Source organism: Mytilus californianus, unplaced genomic scaffold (assembly GCF_021869535.1).
Source record: "Mytilus californianus isolate M0D057914Y unplaced genomic scaffold, xbMytCali1.0.p SCAF_47, whole genome shotgun sequence".
Lineage (NCBI taxonomy): Eukaryota > Metazoa > Mollusca > Bivalvia > Mytilida > Mytilidae > Mytilus > Mytilus californianus.
Window position 1 is genome coordinate 863,222 of NW_026262698.1, and position 24,242 is coordinate 887,463.

The 24,242-nt window shown below is 33.1% G+C and overlaps 1 protein-coding gene across 1 annotated transcript; it reads left to right on the forward strand.

Annotated features, from left to right (window-relative positions):
- The first annotated feature begins 1,916 nt into the window (after positions 1–1,916).
- LOC127700053 (uncharacterized) lies at positions 1,917–23,704 on the forward strand. The gene is made up of 7 exons (XM_052203507.1): positions 1,917–2,426; positions 8,933–9,058; positions 12,535–12,692; positions 13,530–14,378; positions 14,792–16,237; positions 18,153–18,405; positions 22,713–23,704. Exons 1-7 carry the CDS (start codon positions 2,168–2,170, stop codon positions 23,528–23,530), a joined length of 3,909 nt encoding a protein of 1,302 aa, XP_052059467.1. The 5' UTR covers positions 1,917–2,167; the 3' UTR covers positions 23,531–23,704.
- The last annotated feature ends 538 nt before the right edge of the window (positions 23,705–24,242 follow it).

The following is a 24,242-nucleotide window of genomic DNA, read 5'->3' on the forward strand; positions in this document are numbered from 1 at the left end:
AAGGAGTGATTAATCCGATAGGTACCTTAAAGCTTAAGACAATGATTTAAATACAAATAAACATGTTGCACTTATCTGAAAACGTGTAATTTGAGGGGATTTGGGCCCTCGATCTTTCTTTTTCGTTAGTTCTTGGGACCTAACCCCTAGCGTTTAATAGGGGAACTGGTTCCCAACTTGTCTATTTAAAAAAAGGAGAAGCATTTACCCAGTTTCTCTGAGCTAATAACGTGCGTTAAATATTTGCCACTGGACTTCACACAAACAATGAAATTAGTGTATCTTTAGAAAGACTTTTACTCTCTTTGGTTGTTTAAACAATTATTCTGATGTTTATAATTATTTTATTATTAATACAATTAATGTCTCTTCAGTGATGGTAGGAATCGAAACGGTATTTGGAAAGCCATACAATTTACCTCAATTTAGGATAGACTCTTGAATTTTGAGGAGTCAAAATATGATGAACGGATCATATAAACCCGAAGGCAAATATAATACAAGCCCAAACGTAAAATTATGAACAAGTCTAAATTGAAAACAACGTTCAAACCTATGATTGCGTTGGATAAAAACCGCAATTTTTATACGTGTGCATGCAAAACAAATTTCTATATATATACACTTCACTTAACCGATAAACTCGCGCTTATACTAAATCCATCAACACCCAATGGTATAAAAGCAGTCGTTTCTTTTATTAAAGAGTCATTAGAACTGAGGAAAGGAGACCAATAACCGTTTTTAACATGACTGTGTCTTAATATTGCTGGGTTTTTCTTATGTTTGTTTTGTGTCTGTATTGCTATGACCAAAATTGGTTTTTGTTTGTTTTGCAATAAAGAACACATATATACACAAAATGGTATCCAATGCTACATGTTGCTGTTGAAGGCTGTTGAATGGAATTTTATACAAAATTGTAAATTTTACAGGTTTTTGTCAAAATTTGCATCGAAGGATATCGCTGATCAAAATGAATTAATTTGTATTAGAAACAAAACATTGCTTTAATTCCATCATAATTTAGTTTTGGTTAAAAATGTCCTTGTACATTTGTCTGATGAATAATACTAAACATTTTCCGAAATCTCTCAAAATTGCGGTTTTTGGTCATTCTTTAATTGTTTATATTATGATGATAAATTAATAAGCCAAAATATTGCAAGACTCTTAATGTATACATATTTGGGTGTGATAAGTAACGTGTTATTTTTTTCTTTTGTTGTTTTTTTTTTTTATTCATAATTGTCTTTATTCTTATGTCATTAATTGCGATAGCCTACATCGTTTCGGTAAGCAGCTAGGGATTGTGATTTGGTGTACTGTCGTGGGAGTAATCTATAGAACACAATTGAATTTACGTGTTGCGTTGATTAATATGATAGTATGAACTTTAATATTCAATTTAGTTTTCAAAGATTGAGAAAAAACGTGTTTTTGCATAAAGTGTGATAAATTGAAGTAAATTCGATCTACACGTTTTATTATGTATATTGCACTTAACAACATACATGACCTTTAATAAAAGTATGTTGATTTGTTATTTGTTTATAAATTTGCCATTTAAACAAGTTTTATTATATACACCACTGAAGCATGTGATGTATTTTCATCACGTCACGTGTTCTCTGATTGACTGAATGTAGTTTTTATGTCATTCGTGAATGACTACCAACAATACAAAGATGGTTAAAGGAATGTCTACTTTCCCGGGGCTAACGGGACTATCTTTAATGGTCAGTTGTTTGTTTACACTGGCTACTTACAATTTAAACCATATTGTCAATTTTCATACATAATACTTGAGTTATTTAAAATGTCTGGTATTTTCTAATTAGGAATAATACAGTTTTAAATATACATTATCTACCTGTGCAGGTAAAATTTTTACCTGTATTAGGCCTCTGTTTACCTTTTGTCACTTTATATTAAATAATTTTAAATATTCCACACGGATCTCTAACGGTGATAGTTCAATCAAATCTTAATTATAAACTGGCGTATCAATTACATTACTTCAATTGATAAAGATTATGATATATACACGATTATGGCAGGATTAGGAGATGACCACTCTGTGCTGATACTGTAAACTCATAATCTACCTGGCTCGATCACTGTCGAAAGTGTTTTTTATTTCGTCAAGTTATGAACAAGCGGAGATATGATTTCGTGTGTGGTTATACTAGTGTTGTTTAGTACTTTCATTCAGTCGTGTTCGAGTTACGAGCAATGCTTTGCAAAACCTCTACAGAAGAATCCGGATGCTGAGGCTAGGTTTTCAGTTATTTTAAGTTTGAGACAAACATCCGGGGATGAAGAATGTCAGGACATTGCTACCTCTGCGATAATGACTGTTGTTGCAATAGATTGGGCAGTATCTAGATTAAATAATGTGACATTGGTACCAGGAGTTAAATTTGGTAAGTTCGTCTGTTTTAGATACATGTAGCACTCGTAATTTGTATTTGTGCCATGGTTGAATTGAGATCAATGATGTGGATCTAAATTTAGCAATTGGGGTATAGGTCGCGTAGATTGAAACTAAAACTCTTTCTCTCTCTCTCTCTCTCTCTCTCTCTCTCTCTCTCTCTCTCTCTCTCTCTCTCTCTCTCTCTCTCTCTCTCGTCTCCATATTATGAAAAAAAAATTTATACATTGTCTTATTAAGTTTACAATTCTAAGCACAAGCATTACGTGACTATGATATAAAATACTAAAGGGGACGACCATTTGATTAGGGAGGTGGAGGAGGATTTTCAAAATGATTAACTTGCCCTGGTTAGAACTGAGAATAAATTAATTCGCACAAGACAGGATGAAAATGAATTTTCTGAGCAACACAAAATGCAGGAAACAAATGACTGTGTACAAAGTGAGAGAAAAATAATAAGGATGCGTAGCAACAGATGAAAATAAATGATCAATACGGAAAAAGTCCTCCTGTTCTCCCAACCCCCCAAACCCGAATATTAAATGGTCGTCCATTTGTCAAAATGGGTACAGAAATTAAATAAAATGCTATATTATCAAGATCGAGATTTAATTCAATTCTGTTGTAACACGTAATATAACAATTTAAATGAATTTCTGTACCTAAACAATATCTTTATTTTGATCTGCATATTTCTATTACACTCCCGCTTAATGGAGTGGGAGTGTTTAGTGATCTTTATGTATGCTCTGCTTTTCGTTTGCTTCTAATTCTGCTTTTTGTATCCGCAACTACATTTAAAACAGTATAATTGGGTTCAAAGAAACTTCCAAAATCTTTTGTTTTATTACCTAGAATATTATGCAAGTTCTGTTTTTTACATTTATCTTTGATGTGATAAAGGTATTTTTGTGTTCCCCAAAGCAAATAACATATTAATAAAATAACAGGAATTACCAAAAACGTTAGACAGTACAACAGACTACAGGATAAAGACCACCGTAGCAAAACAGTTTGGCTTATCGAATCATGGGTACGCATCTTGCTGTTACGCAATATTTTGAAAGCCACTTGGTGTATTTCATTGAAACTTTCACAAAATATTCTTCCTTGCATAATAATGTTTTCATCTCTGATTTCTTTTTTTTTTCCTATCGATATTAAGTGTTTGGTTTATTGTTACAAATAGAAAGCTGGCTATGAATTTTAAAACCTTGCTCACAGTATTTCTTATTTGAGACTTTTTTTTTAGAGATTTGTGCACTAATTTGATAATCCTGTATTCTAAATTACATCTTTATAGTGGATTTAATGAAATGTTCACACTGTCCAGATTCTAGATCTTTGTCCTGTTTAAGTTTTTTATCCCTATTGTTATTTTTTCAAATCTGTTTCTCATCCCCAATTTTACCACTGACTGAATTTTTAAAAAAAATTCACATATCCTTTATCGTATAATAATGCATGCAAATGCTCCTGCTATGTTTAAGAATACATTGTATGGTTTCCAAAGCTAAACGTGAACTATAAATTTGATATATTTATAAAAATGGGGGAAAGGGGGGGGGGGGGGGGGGGGGGGCTATAGAAGCAAGTTGAAAGCTCTTCTCACTGAAATGTTTACTCGTAACTAAATTTTAGGCTATGCCAGATATTTCTGACCGCGGTCCTTTACTGATCTTTATTCATTAAATGCTCAAATATATAAATAAAAAGATGCGGTATGATTGTCAATGCGACAACTTTCCACCAGAGACCAAATGACATAGAAGTTAACAACTATAAAATTAAGAATGGAAATGGGGAATGTGTCAAAGAGACAACAACCCGACCATAGAACAGACAACAGCAGAAGGTCACCAACAGGTCTTCAATGCAGCGAGAAATTCCCGCACCCGGAGGCGTCCTTCAGCTGGCCCCTAAACAAATATATTTACTAGTTAGGTCACCTTCAACAATGAGCAAAACCGTCATACCACATAGTCAGCTATAAAAGGCCCAGAAATGGCAAATGTAAAATGAGAAAACTAACTACCAGATTTATGTACAGATTTATGTACAAAACAATGAACGAAAAACATATATGATGTTTTTTTTCTGTTTTATCAAGTTGTTGGTTTGCTGTTTCATTGGTGTGTACCCCACATCTTGTTTATGCATAAGCTGACTGTATGTAGTTAAAACTACGTTTAGTTTGAAATGTAAGCATTGTTGTTTACTTTGAATTTAAGCGCAGTAAAACGGACATGAAAATAATTGCATATCATAGGACTTAAAGAATCTGCACATTAATCAATTACATGTGGAAAGTTTTATGATATTAATTCCTGTTTATCTTGAAAGTAAGTTTTAAAGTCCACAAAGTTTCAATACACTGTGTACAATTTGTAAGGAGAAAAAGTGCGCGGACATTTTTTTTAGGAATTGCAGGAATTAACGAGAATAAATATACGAAGAATAATCGTATTACATTGAACTTTTTCCTTATTCAGTCATTAAAATTTCCTCCAGACACAAACACGGTCACACTTGTTCAAAAGCCAATAAAATGGTCCAATTCATATAAAAACTGTTTTAACATAATGTGAACAAGTACCAAAGGCTGTATAAATAACACAAATTATCCCAAATTACTTGTTTGTGGATGAATAATCCTTATGACAAGATATATATCAAGATAATTTTAACACAAAGCCTAGCTATCTTTTAATCAAATCGTGCGTATACGTTTCTACATTTTTTTAAATATTTTTTTTTTTCAGTTTGAACAATAATTGTTTCTCCTTCGGTTTAGTGCTGATTTTTTTAAGGAATGAAGGGACGAATGATACGCGCCTAACATAAAGCTTTCTCGAATTTAAAAGAATTTAGTTGTATATGTAATATATCCTTAAACAACGGAAAATTATTTGTGTTAAAATTGAGACTCGAGTAAATCCGCGTACAAACCAGAACGAAGTGAATCATTTGAAGTTTTAGGAATGTTACCTTGTGAACTAGTACGTTTTATAAACATCCTGCTCAGTGCGGCTTTTTATTATACAATTATAGCCTTTGTATGATGTCGATACGATTTTACAGTCAGGATTCTACTTCGTCAAAATTATCTCCCCATTACGCCACCCTTTGTCAAAATTATCTCCCCATTACGCCACCAATTTTTTTATAATCGTAAAAATGGAAGCCATTATAGTGATGACGCGCTGTCAATTTAGCTCTTGAAACACGATCAGTTTATCCACATAGCATGCCATCATTACGATCCTTATATTCCAGTTGGATCTTAAAAGACAAAAGTATCTACTTTCTATTGAGCATCATTTAATGTACTTTTATGCATTTGTTAACTCAGAATCTTTTCGGTTGTCCGGGGGAATTTTCAAAAGTTCAAAAATATTTAAAAAAATTCTAATTAAATATTTCGTGGTGGGCAGACTAAAAATTTTCAGAGGTTGGGGACTAATTATCCTAGATAACACACAAAAAATTAAGTTTTTTTTAAGCTATGCATTTTTAAGATCCACTTGTAAAGTCTGTTTTTAGTAACATGCTGTATGCCCTGTGCAATATGTTGTTTTTGACCTACGAAAAGTAAACACAACAGTGATTGGCGTGCAAACTGAGTAAATACAAATGTACATGTGATCAAACTTTAACGAATCACAAATCCTTAAAAATATTCGATTAATAATATAGTACAAAGGATGGTCCATATTCATATCGCATTAACGCCATGATCCCGTCCTAATATGCATGAAATATTCGCTGCTGGACGTAAAAATCGATTTGTCGTAATTTAATCATCAGGATCATCATCAATGTAACTTCTTCGTATACTTCGAATGTCAAAAGTTTTGAATATAAAACATAAAAAATTAGGAGAAGTGATTTCTATCTCAAAAAACAACGAAAACTGCCCGAAGTCTATTTTATCTTCGAATATTCTTACCATAACTAATGAAATCACATAGTTAAGAAGGACACATCAAAATTAAAAATTGAATATATTTGTTATTTGGATTTACTTGCACTTACTTTTTATATGTATAGATGGAGTTATTTCATTGAAAGGTTATCGTCAACTCAGAAAACATGCTGAGATCTGATTTTTTTCCCTGCAGAATTGCAAATCTTTTTTTGTATAGCTTTGAATCTCTCACTTATATAAATTGTATTAAGAAAAGGATAAAAACCCTTTTTTCCTCTTCGTTTTTTTAAATGTGTCTGCTGTCTGTCTCAAGGTATAGAATAATAATATGACCCAATTTCAGGTTCAGGTCTCGGAATTAGAATTGTACACGGGACATTAAATATGATTGTATTTATGAATGTTGCTGGTTTGGACTAAATATTAACACGTGTTAATTTCTTAAAAAAAAAGTTGCCCCAATACATTTTCATGTTTATTGGTTATTTAAATTGTATTTATCGCTTGTGGTTGAAAAACATGTGGTTTACAATAGCGTGAGATAAAAGCGAGGAATACAAATGAATATGTATACAGTTACAGAGTTTTCTTTAAATGTACCTTAGTAGATATGAAGTTACTAAACAGGTTAAGGTTATGAACAATTTGATAATTGACTTTTGAAGAACGTAAGGTTAACGCATTCGGCTTTGAAATGCTAAATACAGACTGTCTTCGGTAGCTTATTATTAGTTCGGACTGGTTTTACTGCAACGGTTTCTTTGGGGTGAACGTATAATTTGCACCTGTCTTTATTTTTTTCGTCAAATTAACAGCAGCAACAAATCACAGTTTTAATATGTACATTCTCATAACAGTCTAAAACTTCTTCTCCTTGCGGTCAAAGTTAAAATAAAAACGTTCGGTTACTATAACAAATCACCAAACATTATTTTCACTATTTGGTCATTTTATTAAAAACTTTCTGTCGAACTGTGTCGTTTAAAATAAACGTTCAATTACATACTGAATTACTTTGAATTTCATTATTTATCCAGAAAAAAACCTCAAATGAATCATTGTTACATTGATATTTTAAAGAATTAATAATAGACTTTCCTGCATCTTGATAAAATAAAATGCATACAGAATCTAAAGCTATTCCCATTCATTTATTATCAAGGTGTTTCTAATTGGTTTAAGAATCATGTGTACATTTTCTCGAAGTGTATCATTTTTTAAGTCAACTGCTGCGTTTTCGAACGATTTACTTATTTTCATGGAAAATTTCAATATAAAAAGGCTGCTATAAAAAGATGGCGCCACTGTATGAACATATCGGTTTTAAGTTTTTTCTGTCCATGTAAAAATTTGAAGGAAAAATATATTTACAAGCAAGATTATCCAAAGGGGGATTTAACTATTTGCTTAACACTTATCGTTCGGGTCGTTTTAATTGTTACACTTATATGTACGGTTTCTTGATTACATGTACATGTTTGAATAGCATTCCTTTAATATTTGACTTGGTGACTTAATTCCAGAAGATTTAATCAGGGGCCAAGATTTCGAAAGTATATTCTAGGATAGACATGTCTTATGGCAGAATTAAGGAATTGTATATGACCATCGTAGGATCTTTATTATACTTACTCTAAACCAAAGCTGTCTTTAGATGGTCCTTATCAGGATGGTCTCGGGACTGTTAAGCATGAACAATAAAAATGAATCTTTATTACATGCAGCACCTGTATTATAAAAGTATTAAATTTGAACCGTTAGACGAAGTTATGGAAAAAAACATGTACGCATTGCACGATAATTTAATGGGAAAGTATTAACGAACAATGTGTATTTTATAAAAATATCTTAATTTCATTAAATGTGTAAAAGCCAAATAAAACCTTTAAAGCATGAAAAGGTAGAGTAGCAAAATAGATGTGTTATCGATACAGTCTTAAAGTAAAAACATTTCGGAATATCCTGAGACCATCTTAACTTATTAACATTTATTTTGATGTCCTAATTTTAAAATAGTTTTAGCTTTATCTCAAATTAAGACACGTTCAAAACCATCACATAGACTAAGATATGTCCTAAGACCATATTAGTACATGCCATTAGTCCTAAGATACTTTCAAAAACCAGGGCCCCGTGCTGCACGTCATTCATTTTGTTAAATTTTTTCCGCTGTCGTAGCTTCGTAACTGTACGGACTTTTTGTCGTTCTACTGTTCAACTAGTGGAAAAAGAACTTGAGTTTATCTAACCATTACTTTAGGAATTTGTTCGCCTAACAATTTCATAATCTAATTTTAACCGACCGTGCGAGGGCTTTATAGCCAGTCAAGGTCGTTAAAAAACCCCCATAAGTAAGCCACCTTAAAAAAGTCCTTGCGAACAACGTTGCAATCATTGAAGAGTTCTATTTGGAAGGAAGATAATTTTTAGTCAACAGTTTCACTCTTACAGCATGTTTTGTATATATCAAAGACTGATTTTTATGTATTTGCACACTATGGGATTTCTTTTTTTATCTTTATATATATGAATATACATCGTTTTTTCTTTTACTTTTTTTTTACCAGGATATGACTTATACGATGACTGTGGTATTGAACGGTACAGCATGTATAGTGTTCTAGATGCCATGGATTACTATTTCCCGCCAGATCTGAGATCATGCACAGGCAATAGTTCAACATATTATCTAGGTATTATAATATAACTTCTGTTCTTTCAGTTTTCAATGATTATTTATTTTCTAAAATGACTGATAGCAACTTTCAATTAATCACAAAATTATACATAATATTAAGTTTAATATTGTAACATAACCATTAATTGTGCTTGTGAAGTATTTTCGAAATTTCAGTAAAGATTTGTTCCTTTGAATACATTATATTGATAAATTTATTTCTTATCACAACATTTACAAAGAGTACAAATAATAATATTTGAGTCTACGATACTGATATTCGAAAACAGATAAGTCATTTAAATATGACATTTCACTAGTGATGTAAATAAATACACCATTCTAAAGCTCACATGGTTATATACTTCGACGCCCTGTAGTGTCGCTTTGTCTTCTATATCTGCTCAAATTATACAAATCCTTTTTTTTCTATAACGCAAGCACTACATTATAAATAGTGAAAATAAAACCGATTAATTTGGTGCTATGTGACCAGGGAAAAGGCAGCTTCATTTTATTGTTTAGGACTTTAATACAAAATTCTCAATTTTGATATTTTAGACTTTCATTGTCAGTGTTTTATAATTCATCTTATTTTATATTTTCGTTTCTATTTACATTTCATATCCAGGACTTAAATCAACATGCTTTGATATGTATTTAATTCTCAGTTTGGACATAGAGTGACATGTTTTACTCTGTTAGCTAATAAGTGACAGTTTACTTTTTTCATAATTATATGTTTTTAAATATCATAATCAGATTAGTAAATTCTAAAAATAGTTTAATCTTTGTCAGTGTACAATATAACTCAAACTAATTATTATTTGTTATGTTTATTCTTGTCATTTCAATTGTGTATAAATACTTGTTTATGATTTGGACTCAGGACTTTACACTGTACACAGTCCATCTGTAATAAAAGTATCCATGCTGATTTATTGATTTATTCATCGCTAGTTCCAGAGTCTCAAGAGTTAGTTTTCACCAGAGTTTCAGTCACAGGGTTGTAATTGCTATTCAGAGCATTCGTTCGTTGTGTGATCAGGTGCATCACACAGTTTCAGTAACAAGAGGCCTTTCAGTCAGGCTCTTGTTACACAACCCTATAAGTCACCCAGTTTCCCCGGTGACAGCTTCCTGCATTACGGCCAGTGCAAAATAGTTCTTCTTCTTTCGTTACAGAAAACCATCAACGTACTGATGTTTACTTTCCGGCGCATGCCTGGTAAATGTTTCTAAATAAATTGATATGGATAATTTTTTATGTCAAACCATGATAGATTAACAAAATATTTCTTGTTTTAAGTTGATTTTGGTCATATATTTTCGTATTTTCAATTTTTACAATTTATCTTTGTTTTTAATTTATACAATTTTTTATTTAGTTTTAAATATTACATTTTTTATTTTATTTTTTGGTTTAAGATAAAAACAAGAGTATCTGTTATTTCCGATGAGGGTAAGTATCAAGGAGCACATCGTGTGTGAGTGCACCCTTGAAGTTTTCTGAAGTAGTGTTTTTAGTAATTTCAGATGATAATTTGTTCCAGTCTTTGATGGTTTGACAGAAAAAAGAAAATTTATAGCTGTCTTTATTGCATTGAATTTGTCTGTAAGATTCTTTATTGGTTGATCTTGTAGTAGACTGACTCTGTTGTAATACATTATGCGATGGAATGACTATATTTTCATTTACAATTTTGTGGAACATTATAAGCCTTGTTCGTAGTCGGCGTTCTTGTAATGTTTGCCAATTCATGGTGTCTATCATCTAAGACACACTGCTGGTGTTGTGATGTCTGTTGCACACGTACCTTGCCGCCCGTCTCTGTACTTTTTCTAGTGATTTTATATTTTCGTTTGTAAATGGGTCCCATACAGTACAACAGTATTCTAACTTTGGTCTTATAAGTGTTTGGTACGCTCTTTCTTTAATTGTTTGCGACTGGACTTTAAGGTTTCTTCTGATGAAACATAAGGATTGATTTGCTTTAGCGGCGGTTTGTTGGATGTGGGTGTTCCATTTTAGGTCTGTTGAGATGGTGATACCTAGGTATTAAGCATGTTTTACCGATTCTAAAATGTGTCCATACATGTTGTAATAAAAGTGGATGGGATTTCTTTTTGTTGTTATGTTCATGACGTTACACTTGTCTGGATGGAAAGCCATAAGCCAATCTTGTTCCCATTGAATGGCAGCTTCAAGGTCTTCTTGAAGCTTGAGGCAGTCGTTTTGAGTTTTAATTTGTCGGTAGATTATACTGTCATCTGCGAAGAGTCTGATTTTGCTATGTTGGATGTACTCTGGGAGGTCATTTATGTAGATTAAGAATAGTATCGGTCCTAGCACTGTACCCTGTGGGACACCTGATGAGACTGGTATTTTTGAAGATGACATGTTTTCTAAAAGTAATGTTTGAGTTCTATTTGAAAGAAAGGATTCAACCCAGTTAATGATTTGATCTGATATGCCAAAGTATTTCATTTTGTATAGTAATCTTTTGTGTGGTACCTTGTCAAAAGCTTTAGCAAAATCCATGATTATAAGATCTGTTTGTCATTGTTTTGGAATAATTCATGTATCAGTAAGATAACTTGGGACTCACATGATCGTTTTGCCCTAAATCCATGTTGTAATTCATACAGAGTGTTGTTTGTTTCTAGATGATTCATCATGCTGCTTGCAAAGATATGTTCGAGTAATTTGCAAGCTATGCATGTTAAGGATATAGGCCTATAGTTGCCTGGGTTGTGTTTATCCCCTTTTTTAAATACAGGTGTGACGTTTGCGTGGTTCCAGTCAGATGGTACATTTCCTGTTTGTAGTGATCGTGCATATTCAGGACGTACAAAGAAAACAAACTATATTAAACAAGAAATACATGGATTTTACCATCTATTACAAAAGTTAAGTCTTTATGGCTGTTCTACAAGTAGTTTTCAACGAACATGAAGAAGGTGCGCATGGTTAAAACTTTTATAACCTTTCTTACTGAACTTAACGAGAAAAAACACACGAGGCTCGTCCACAATATGTATGAAATGTTTGCCACTGGACGTTAAGGTATCGACAAAAAGTAAGTGTTGTCAAAGCGGAGAATTATTTTTTTTATTCATTTGTTATTTATTTATTTTTTCCGAAACTTGTTGGCTTATGTTGTAACCTAACCAACATATGATATTTCTTTAGATAATAGGACCACCATTTGAGTTTCGTGAGGGGGAGGGGGAAATGAATACCCTGTCCTGGTAAGAACTTGGAAAAAAACCTCACCTTGCACACATCAGGATGAAAATAATATTCTACAATACAAAAGGCAAGATTTGATTGTGTAAACGTACAAAATTTAATATAAATAACAATCGAACAAGAATATTCCGCCCGAAAAGTAACCTATTCCCCATCGAAAATCAAATGGTCATCCCCTAACTGCAAACTTACTCACACGTCCCTACTAAAACTAATGATTTTTTGTTGTTTGATCACAGGTATACTTGGTCCCTCACGCAGTCAGAATACGCAAAAAGTTTTAGAAATGGTAGAAAATATGGACATTCCTGTAGTAAGTCCAACATCAACGTCTCCTGATTTACGCAACAGTCCTAACTTTTTCCGAACGGTTCCTTCGGATGATGATCAAGTTCGCGTAAGTTAATATTTTTTTTTATTGTAATGTTACTATAGTGAAAGCTTATGTTGACAATGCCTTTTAATAATAACAATGATAATTTAGTTTGTATAATAATAATGCAATTTTCGAAAAATTAAAGAAATTAACATGAATAAAGCCTACAAATATCTAAGTTAGGTATTTAAAATTGAGAATGGAAATGGGGAATATGTCAAAGAGACAACAACCCGACCAAAGAGCAGACAACAGCCGAATGCCACCAATGGGTCTTCAACGCAGCGAGAAAATCCCGCACCCGGAGGTGGTCCTCAGCTGGTCCCTAAATAAAATTGTGTGTTTGACTACCTGTTAGTATAAAAGTAAGGCGATGTGGTATGTTTGCCAATGAGACAACTATCCACAGAGTTCAAATGAAGTGGATATAAGAAATTAGGCAACCGTACGGCTTAAGTAAGAAAAAACCTATACCGTATAGTCGGCGATAAAAAACGAGAAAACGAACGGCATAATTTATGATAAAACAATTTACGAAAAGCAAATATAACAGATATGAACACACGACAACCACTGAACTACAGGCTGCTGACTTGGGACAGGCACATATAGAATGTGTCGGGGTTTAACATGTTTGTGAGCGTTCAACCCTCCCCGAACCTGAGATAGTGGTGTAAGGTACATAATTTGACATGGGTAATGATTTTTCTACTATACTGCCTGTTCATGGGCGAATAACTTACAAAAAAATCACTGCGGATCATTGAATTATCACCCGTTACAGAACTTGCATATTGCATATGAGCTTGGGTTAAAGTAGAAAGTAGCTTATAATATAACTTTTCGTGCTTTTTGTAGGTGTTTGTTGACTTGATGGAACAGCACAACTGGAACTATGTAGTTGCAATGCACACGGACGATAATTACGGTCGATATGGAGTAACAAAAATTGTTCACCTCGCAAAAATTCGCAATATTTGTGTAAATGTCATTCCTGGATTTAAAACTACAGAAACATTTGATGACACATCATTCAGAGACAGCATACTTCAGAAATTATTGAAACACGTTGAAAACACAACAGATGAAACATTAGGTGTACTGTTTTTTGGTCAACGAAACGTTATTCAGCAGCTTCTAAGTAAAATGCAGCTAACAGCCAACATTAAAGCAAAATTAAAGAATATAAAATGGATAATGTCTGAATCAATAGGTACTCGTGTCAGTGTATTATCTGGAGCACCGGATGTTACAAACGAGGCTATGACCATTTCTATGACAACCTTAGATATTCCAGAAGTTCTTGAACATGCAAATAAAATTCGTTCATCTGCATCAACGTCGGATGATATTTCTTCGCTCATAAAGAATTTTGGAGTTATTTCCGGTGATGATTGGAAAGACTATGTTGTATCTATTTTAGATAGTGTTTTTGCTGTAACCACTTCTTTGAAAACAGCATTCGACACAAGATGCACCGGCTATAAAGTTATCTGTGAAGGATTTGAAGATTATTACAATTCCAAAAAGTTAGAAACGATGAATAACACAAAAGTGAACTACACTGATTTAGGTCCAGATATTTCTCCAACTGAATTTATCAACAAGCGCAGAGTTGTTACATTTAATGGCTTTGGTGACCTGGTTCCCGATTCAAATACCCCACTTTACGACATCAACATGTACACAAAACCACAACTGCTGAGGGTAAGTTCTAATAATTTTTATACCTCTGGCAGACTTTTATTTTGAACCATACAAATTCGGCAAGTTACCAAAATATGACGACGATACACGCACCAAATCCGAATCAACCTGAAAACAACGAAGTTCTTTAAATAAACACAAACTTGGAACACGTGCACTGGGGAGGTATCATGTTTCTACCAATAAATACTCCAACCAGGATCGTAAAAAAAGTTCAAATCATATTTAGTCAAGTTTATCGTTTTGCAAACCTTTCAGTTATCTGATATCACCACACAAACTTAAACATCAATGGTAAACGTATATACAAATCTTATAGCTAACTTTTGTATCTATACATGTATTCATTAGTCATAATCTATTGCTTATACTGCTTCAATTTGCATTAAAATTCATATAACTTTATTTTGTAGGTAGGTTCATATGTTAATAGTTCTCTCAGCATTAATTCTGAGTTTCCAAATGGGTTTTCTTCTTCGAAATGTCAAAAAGGATGTGAATTGTGTGTAGAGACTCCAAACATAGCCTACGAATTTATTGAAGGCGATGTCTATATTTTGGGATTCTTTTCCCTACACAGATTATCGGACGATCCTTTTGGTTGCGGCGAATTTAGAAATTTGACATTTGACGTTCTGTCAGTTGAAGCCTTTTTAAATAGCATTAAAGAATCTCAGTCGGAAACTAATATAAAATTTGGAGGAATAGCTTTTGATGATTGTTACAGCTCAAGCAGGGCTTCGATGATTATTAGTGACTTGTATACTGGTAAGCTAAAAATACCATCTGAAACAAACCCGATAGATCCAGAAAAAATTGTTGGCGTTGTGGGTCCTTTTCCGAGCGGCGTCACTGTTCCTGTCACTTTTCTGTTTTCTAGTATTGCTCTTCCATCAATTTCATATGCATCGACGTCACCAGATCTCGACGACAAAGAAATAAATTTTCCGTACTTTTTCCGAACAGTTCCGAGTGATGTAGATCAAGCACATGCAATGGTAGAGGTTCTTAATGCTATGGGTTGGCAATCAGTTGGTCTAGTCTATGTAAATAGCAATTATGGAAGCAAAGGAAAAGATGCCTTTAAACGTGTGGCAAATGCCTCTGGTATTTGTATAGTAGGAGAAATAAAAGTGCAACAAGAAGATAGTGCACAGTGGAATTTTGAAGTTCAGAAAAGTCTGGAATCCATTATGAATCAAGGAACGAATCTGTTCATATATTTTGGAACAGAAGGGCGAATGGTTGATATTTTGTCCCATATCAAAGACATCGACAAAACAGGTGCGAATCAAAATAAATATATTTTTATTGGAAGCGACGATTGGGCTGACAGTAGAAATATAAAGAACATGTTTGGAGAAATGATCGAAGGTTCGATGTCCTTCAAGATAAAAACGAGAACAACAAATACCAACTTTGTTGAAAATTTAATTAAGAAGACTTCGTCCTTAGAGACAGCCAGTTACTGGTATAAGAAATTTTTTCGAAACTATTTTCAATGTTATTTCGAAGACGATTTCGTTAAAACATTTCCCAAACCATGTTCTGACAATATCACAATAACAGATACAAATGGCATAATGGCGGATGGAAGAGTTTCGCATTGCATATTAGCTGTTAAAGCATTGACTAAAGGTATAGCTAAAGCCAAAACAGAGTTATGCCAAGGAGAGACAGAATTTCCGTGTGCAAACTATAACAGATATATCGACCATGTTCGGGATAAAATAGCAGAAGTTAACATATTGGACGAAAACCAGATATCTTTTAATGTCTTCGACAAAAACAGGAATGGCGATGTTGGTTTCCAGATTCTTCAAATAAGAAAAGATGGAGACGACTTTGTATATGCAGAGGTAACTCTCATATTTTCGGTGTTTTTTTTCAAGAGTATAACTTGTAAATCAATTTCATATATTGAAATTGCTCTTTTCTCATTTTTTATGGACCAAATGATATCGCTTTTTAGCTCACCGTTCCGAAGAAACGGTGAGCTTAGCCATCACTTGGCGTCCGTCGTCCGTCGTCGTCGTCCGTCTGGTGTAAACTATTTCAAACATCTTCTCCTCTGAAACTACTGAACCAATTCCAACCAAACTTAAGCTGAATGATCCTTAGGGTATCTAGATTAAAGTTTGTGTTTATTTTCTGTTTGGTCAAAAAACATGGCCACCATGTCTTAAAATAGAACATAGGGGTGAAATGCAGTTTTTGGCTTATATCTAAAAAACAAAAGGAGTTAGAACAAATCTGACATGGGGTAAAAGTGTTCATTAGGCGAAGTTCTATCAGCCCTGAAATTTTCAGATGAATGTAATAACCCATTGTTGGGTTGCTGCCACTAAATTGGTAATTTTAAGGAAATATTGCAGTTTTTGGTTATTATCTTGAATAGTATTAATGATAAAGATAAACCGTAGACAGCAAATTGTAAAATGTGTCCTTAAGGAGTTATTGCCCTTTAAAGACAATTTTTCACAATTTGTTCATCTAGTTTGCTTACTTTAAAAAATCTTCTCCTTTGAAACTGCTGAATCAATTTCAGCCAAACTTGGGCTGAATGAGTTTCAGAGTATCTAGTATAAATTTGTATTTTATTTTCTTGTATGTCAAGAAACATAGCCACTATGGCTAAAATGGAACATAGGGGTAAAATGTATTTCTTTGCTTTTGAAGAAAATATGACAGATACAAAGAACATCTCAATGGAATTTTTAAGCCACTCATTAATATATATTAAAAGCAAAAATAATCATTGATGAAAGATTTAAGTAAAAAATTACAGGTGAGCAATTAAGGCTCTTGAGAGCCTCTTGTTTGGAATGTCGCTGAATGATATAGATGACATGAAATAAGATGCGGACTCTGTTCATTTCCTACACCAGGAATAAATTACCTTATCTGTATTTGGCAAAAACTTTCGGTATTTTGGTCCTCAATTCTCTTCAACTTCGTACTTTATTTGGCCTTTATTATCTTTTGATATTCGAGCGTCACTGGTCTTTTGTATCTACGAAACGCGCGTCTGGCGTACAAAATTTTAATCCTGGTATCTATGATGAGTTTATTAACAGTACTTGCCGTTTTATCCAAATTTATTCAAAATGCTATAATCGAACTTATACATGATAAATGAAGGGTAAATATGAGCTACATTTTCAACGTTTGAAGTCACTGTAGAGACATAACACTTAGACTAAGGTTGGAATTTTGCGCTTAATATTGTTGATGCATTTATCTTTAAGTTTGAAGACTGAATCAAAATCAGTGTGCGAAATTATTACGGACTTTTCAAATAATAATTTTCTATTTGGTCAAGCAAACTAGAACATGTCATTAAACAAAAAAATGTAATTCACATATATTAACTGAACGGTAATATGAACTATAATGTTTTTCACCTTCATACATTTCATAATATTGCTTTATCATCGTGTATTGTTTCTTAATATTCATTTAAATATTTCAAGAATATAGTGTTATAAAGATCTAGACTGTCAGCTCGTATTACAAGTTAAGTATGTACGTGGAAATGACTTATGCTTAATGTCACATAGTAACCGAAGAAGTTTTGGTAGACACCCAGGCCGATGTAAAACTTGAACTTTTAAATTATTAAAAACTAAAAGCATTATTTGCACAAAAGGACAGTATTCATTTTTAGAGAAAAGAAAAAAAGAAAATGATAATATAGAGTTAGATGTTTTGTTATACTGTTCACTTCGGAATTTTTCTTCGTTTAAATGCATGTTTTCAATGTATAAATTTTAGGTTGGTTCCTATGACAACGACAATTTGATGATTAAATCCGAAAATGTAAGAACTGTTGTAGCAAACACACTGTCAGTTGCCGAATGTGAAGCAAATCAAGGTCTTGCAATATCAGATCTATCATCTTCGTCACCAGAACAGGAAGACTTCCGATTGGCGGACATTGTAGTGATAGCTCTACTCGGATCTCTTTGTGTTGTTCTGATAATTGTAATTTTTGCTGTCATCTATTGTTTTTGGAGGAAATCAGCGGGTAAGATTACTAGTGTTTGGATAACCCGAATAATTCAGTCGTTATATTCCGCTTATCTACGATTACTACATTAAAGTTAGCTTGGGATCCTGGCTCACTCCTCGACAGTAGTATTAGATTGGGTCAGGCTATACCAGGCTACATAAAGTAAGTAGGAGAGATCCGATCGATTGCGGAGAGGAACTGAATTATTCGGGTTAGAGTTTGAACATATCTTTAAGTATTCATCTGAAACAAATCTTAATTAGAAAATTGGAAAGATGGCCTTCAATTTATTGACAATATCATCTAAAAATGTAAGATACGACTCCAAATCGTTTATTGTATTTAGAAAATGCGAATTTTTACAGTTGTTTCTCAATTTTCGAATAAAGCATTGCCTTTGCTTCTGTTAACCCATGCCGCAAATGTTTTGAACGAACAAACCCAAATACCAAACGTTAGAATTTCAGGTTCAGCTTACCAATATCATAATTCGTTTGCTATATTTTCTTAAAAAGAACGGCAAAAGTTTGATCTCAAGAAGTAGGATAGTTTGTAAAATGCTATACAGTGTTGGTTCTGAAAAAGAGATTGCGAAAACATGATATATTGTTGAAAGACCAACCTGCGAAAGATCCGAGGCAAGGTGTTGCGCGGATATTATAACCACGGCGCCATATGCCATCGAACTTTTCAATAAACATTTGGTTGGTCCGTTAATGGTCATGCTGTAAACAAAACTGTAGTAATTATACTTAAATATATCTATATATTATTGATGTATCATTTGCGAACTTGGTGGTTGTTTATTGGATATTAACGGTGTTTCTAAGTTCTTTAATTCGGTGTCATCCTGGTTTGCCCACATTTAATTGGAGGTTTATAAAAACACAGGGTGTTTTGTTGTTTTAACAATTATAGTTTATTTCTGAATTATAGTCATATGCTAATCTTTATTTTACCTGTAAAATTCTATAAAAGATACTTAATTTTACTATTAAATCAAGGAAAAGTTGCAAAGGTATTTTATAAATTTACCAGAAAATTGTATTGAATTTGACAAATTTTAAAACAAAAATACAAAAAATGTTTACAAGTTTGACAAATTATTGACATTTTTTTTAAATTGTTGGTACATTCTGAAACAAAATATGTAAGAAGTAAATAAATGAAACTTGAAAATAAATAAGTGTCATTTAAAATTCTTTTTATTTATTCACTGTATTTATTAAGTCTCCCAAACGAAGTTTGGGAAGACTTATTGTTTTTGCTCAGTTCTTATTATTATTATTATTATTCTTCTTCTTCTTCTTCTTCTTCTTCTTCTTCTTCTTCTTCTTCTTCTTCTTCTTCTTCTTCTTCTTCTTCTTCCGCCGCTTTTAAATTTGAACTTGTCCGCACCCGTTCTCCAAAACCGCTTGTCAGATTAACTTAGGGTTTCACAATATGTTAGACTAACATGGCTAGTGGTGCAATCAGGGTTTTGTTTGTGCAATGGGGTTTATAAAGGGGTACTTTGAGGGGCAAAAAGAAAAGAGGGTTTTACTATAGAACCCTATGGGATTTTATTTTTTTAAATTTTCAAATGATTATAAATTGAAAACCGTTTGTGATAGACACAATCTTTTTAATTGAAAATGTTCTAAATGATAAAGCCCATTAAATGAAATACAGGGTTAGTCCCCAGGGGTCACCCCCACCCCCTGCCATTTAAGAAAGTTCTAATACCTTGTAAGTGGTCAAGATCCCCACCCCTAAACCATATATATTCTGGTTTGTCATGCTAAGATGGTTTGAATGATATACAGGGTTAGTCCCCAGGAGTCATCCCGACCCCCTGCCATTTGAGAAAGTTCTAATATCTTGTAAATGGTCGAGATCCCCACCCCTAAACCATATATATTCTGGTTTGTCATGATAAAGCACATCAAATGAAATACAGGGTTAGTCCCCAGGGGTCACCCCCACCCCCTGCCATTTAAGAAAGTTCTAATATCTTGTAAGTGGTCAAGATCCCCACCCCTAAACCATATATATTCTGGTTTGTCATGCGAAGATGGTTTGAATGATATACAGGGTTAGTCCCCAGGGGTCATCCCAACCCCCTGCCATTTGAGAAAGTTCTAATATCTTGTAAATGGTTGAGATCCCCGCCCCTAAACCATATATATTCCTATTTGTCATGTCTCGAACATTTGAATGACGTATACGGTCAGTCCCCAGGGGTTCCCCCCACCCCCAATGTTCTAATATCTTGTAAATGGTTGAGATCCCCACCCCTAAACCATATATATTCCTGTTCGTCATGTAATGAACATTTGAATGACGTGTAGGGCTAGTCCCAAGGGGTTCCGCCCCACCCCCAATGTTCTAGTATCTTGTAAATGGTCGAGATCCCCACCCCTAAACCATATATATTCTGGTTTGTCATGCCAAGATGATTTGAATGATATACAAGGTTAGTCCCCAGGCATCACTAATGCATATTACTTTACTGGACCAAACCAATTTTCACTGGACGTTGCCCAATGTCAGGCGACCCTGGGAATTACGAATTATGGGAGCTTCGTTTGGGAGACTTCGTAACAGCATCCTGTTACTATCATTTCTTGTTTTTATTGATTTTAATAAATACTTTGTTCTGAAATTTACATCCAAGCTGTTTATAATTTCACACACAGAAGTAGCACCATGCTGCATAAATATAAAGAAGCTTGCCCATTGCCAGAGTGTCATAACTGAACTTGCTAAATCAGCAATAGAAAATGAAAAAAAAGGAAATGTGGACACTGTAAATTAGCTGGACATTGTAAATCAAAAAATAGGAAAAGTACACGCCCAGCATTGCCTTAACAATAAATTATGAGGATTGTTAAATATATATAATTATTTCAAATTCTTTACTTCATTATTTTTTAAAGAGATATGATGACAGGGTATCATTTCTTTTTGTTAATTGTTTAACCTAGATATATATACAAGTCTAAATTGAAAACAACGTTCAAACCTATATATATAAATAAGTCTAAATTGAAAAACAACGTTCAAACCTATATATATATAAATAAGTCTAAATTGAAAACAACGTTCAAACCTATGATTACGTTGGATAAAAAGCGCAATTTTTATACGTGTGCATGCAAAACAAATTTCTTGGTAGAGGGGTCTAAATACAGCACAAACAACATCTTCCAAAAGACCAAAAAAGTTAAAAAGTATATTTTAACAAAACGCACTTGACTAACAGGTCGAACAACGGATGTTCTCAAACCCTGCTGACTGCCATTGGCGATTGCCTAATAAACGGATCACAAGATGTAACAAAAAGGATCTTTATTATTAATTCAATACCAAACAGAAAACAATAAACTTGCAGTTTTATTTCAATTAGACAGATGTAATAACAAACACAGCTGTTGTATTCTGTGTTTTTTTTTTAAATTTTCACCAAATACCAGAAACAAGGGCAAAATTGTTATTTTTCACTATTGAGATAAAACATTTGTAACAAAAGGCTATTTCTTATAAAACTACAGCCCGTATCACTCTGAAAATTTGCAGTAATGTTACTCTTACAAATAGGTATTTATTGAAAAAAAAATCTCATTTTGCACCATGTTCCTCATTTGGACCCAAAATTTCATGTTTGGTCATATATAGTGCCCTTTATTACTTGATTTTAACCGTAGTGCTTAATTTATTTAGTTATGCAATGCATGTATAAATTTGATTCATAAATAATATAAATTATGTCTGCAATAAAAGACAATTTTATCATATATTGGTGTATTTTTAACATAATTGTTTTGTTATTAGTTGTATGTCAAATGAATCGCTTGAATTGATATTAAATTATTAAGAAAAAAATGTTCGATTTATTTATCATTTATCTATAGAAATATAAACTACAAAATGAAAAATACCTGAATATATAGAAAACACAGATAAACTATAGACCTATTAAGTTGGAACAGGCTATACAATTGTATGCTCATTAAACCTTTTGTCTTTTTTGTTTTTTTACTAAAAGATAATTAGTATAATTAAATGTGGGCAAACCAGGAGTAAACCCTTTAATTCACACCAATAAAAAGCCAATTACTCAAAATATTGTATTGACTGTGTACAAGAAAAATATGTCATTTCATATAGATCTTCATCAATATAGTATCGAGCTAGCCTAAAGTCAATTTTCTAGAACAAAACAAATAACTTTATTTACTTTCTGGAAGTTTTCTGCTTAACGTCTAATTTACTTGTGGTGAGTAACGTTTTCTTTGTTCATTTTAATAATTAATTTCTCAAATTCATCTTCTGTTTTTCAGGTCTCCACAAAATGCTGGAAGAAACAAAAGCCAGAATTACATACTACAACCAGATAGGAACGCCTAAAAAACAGAAGCAAAAACATTCTGGAAAGAAAAATGGAGATATTGGTAGTTTTGACAACCCTGTATTTCCAAATGGCGGTCTCGTCCCTGTAGAACCGCCCGGTCAACACTATCTTCCATTACATGAATCTGGACAAGTTCGTAGTGCTCATAGATATGACGGTAACCGCCTTGATTTGTTGAATCAGACGACTCCGAAACAATCAGTATCTACCAGTAATCAGTCACTTCTTGAAACAACTCGTCCAGATTTACCTCCAAGAAATGTCCCCGAACAAAGAATAGTATCCAAATCGGAAAGTGACATTCACAATTCATATCCTGTTATTAAACCAAAAATGGGAAATTACTTTGCATTAAGCAATCAACCACGCATGGGAACTGCGATGAATACGACACCAACTGATTCTCTCCACTCGCAGGGAAGTGTATTTGGTTTCCCTCGCCATCAAGTTACTACAACCCCAGACGAAGAAAATCCGGAAAACATACTCCTACAAACCGAAAACCACATTCCTCCGTCCAAAAGCCTACCTTCCTCACCTCGATCGCCATATGAAAAACATAAAATATCACAAACAGTCCAAGAAAATCGAACTCGGTCTCAATCGTCACCTCTATCTCATAACAATTCAATTCATTCCCAATTTTCTGGTGAAACCCTACATATGACCGGAAACTTATCTCCACAGCGACGAAAAAGACTGAAAAGTTTCTCATCAGAAGAACCACAGAAAATATCACGTGTTTAACATTCTCATACCACATGACTTGATATTACTAGTAATCGGCATTTACATTCCAGATCTGACAGTTAACCCTGAGAATATTTTGTTTATTTTATACATTAGAATATTTTACAATATGTTACTATTATTATTATTATTATTATTAATATAAAAATATATCATGGAAAAAGAATTTCATTTTTTGTTTGTTTTTATGTAGCCTCTCGACAATAGTATAGGGTACTTAGATGCTGACAATGGCAAGCTTCCACGTAGTAACTATTGCTTGCTCTAATCCGATGGAAATGATCCGTTGTTTAAACTGTCGTTAAAATATAGTTAAACTTGCATGTTGATCTGTATTTTCTAGTGATAAACAGACTTGTATTTACAAGTTTCGACATAAGAACAGATAATGGTACCATTCGATGCACATATTTGATACGAAATTTTCATATTTTTATTTTCGATAGCCTAAGAACGGGCTCAGCCATTGATCTGTGCTCCTCTTAATTTTCATGCTAGATTATACAATTTCAAGATTGATTAATAGTTTTCAGAAGTAATAAAAAGTCGGTTTCTCCACGAGTTTTTCGCCAGTTTCATAGCGAGAGAAAATAAATTTAGCTTTCTGATAATATGTATATTTTATTTCATCATATATATTGTATTAAACATCTAACAATTCTTTATCAGGATATTTCAGGGAAATCATGATAGGAAGGTCGACTGGTAG

Coding starts and splice junctions, on each gene's coding strand:
- LOC127700053 (XM_052203507.1), top strand. CDS start 2,168: ATGATTTCGTGTGTGGTTATACTAGTGTTGTTTAGTACTTTCATTCAG. Junction 12,693..13,529: donor CGGATGATGATCAAGTTCGC/GTAAGTTAATAT, acceptor TGCTTTTTGTAG/GTGTTTGTTGACTTGATGGA. Junction 14,379..14,791: donor CAAAACCACAACTGCTGAGG/GTAAGTTCTAAT, acceptor TTTATTTTGTAG/GTAGGTTCATATGTTAATAG.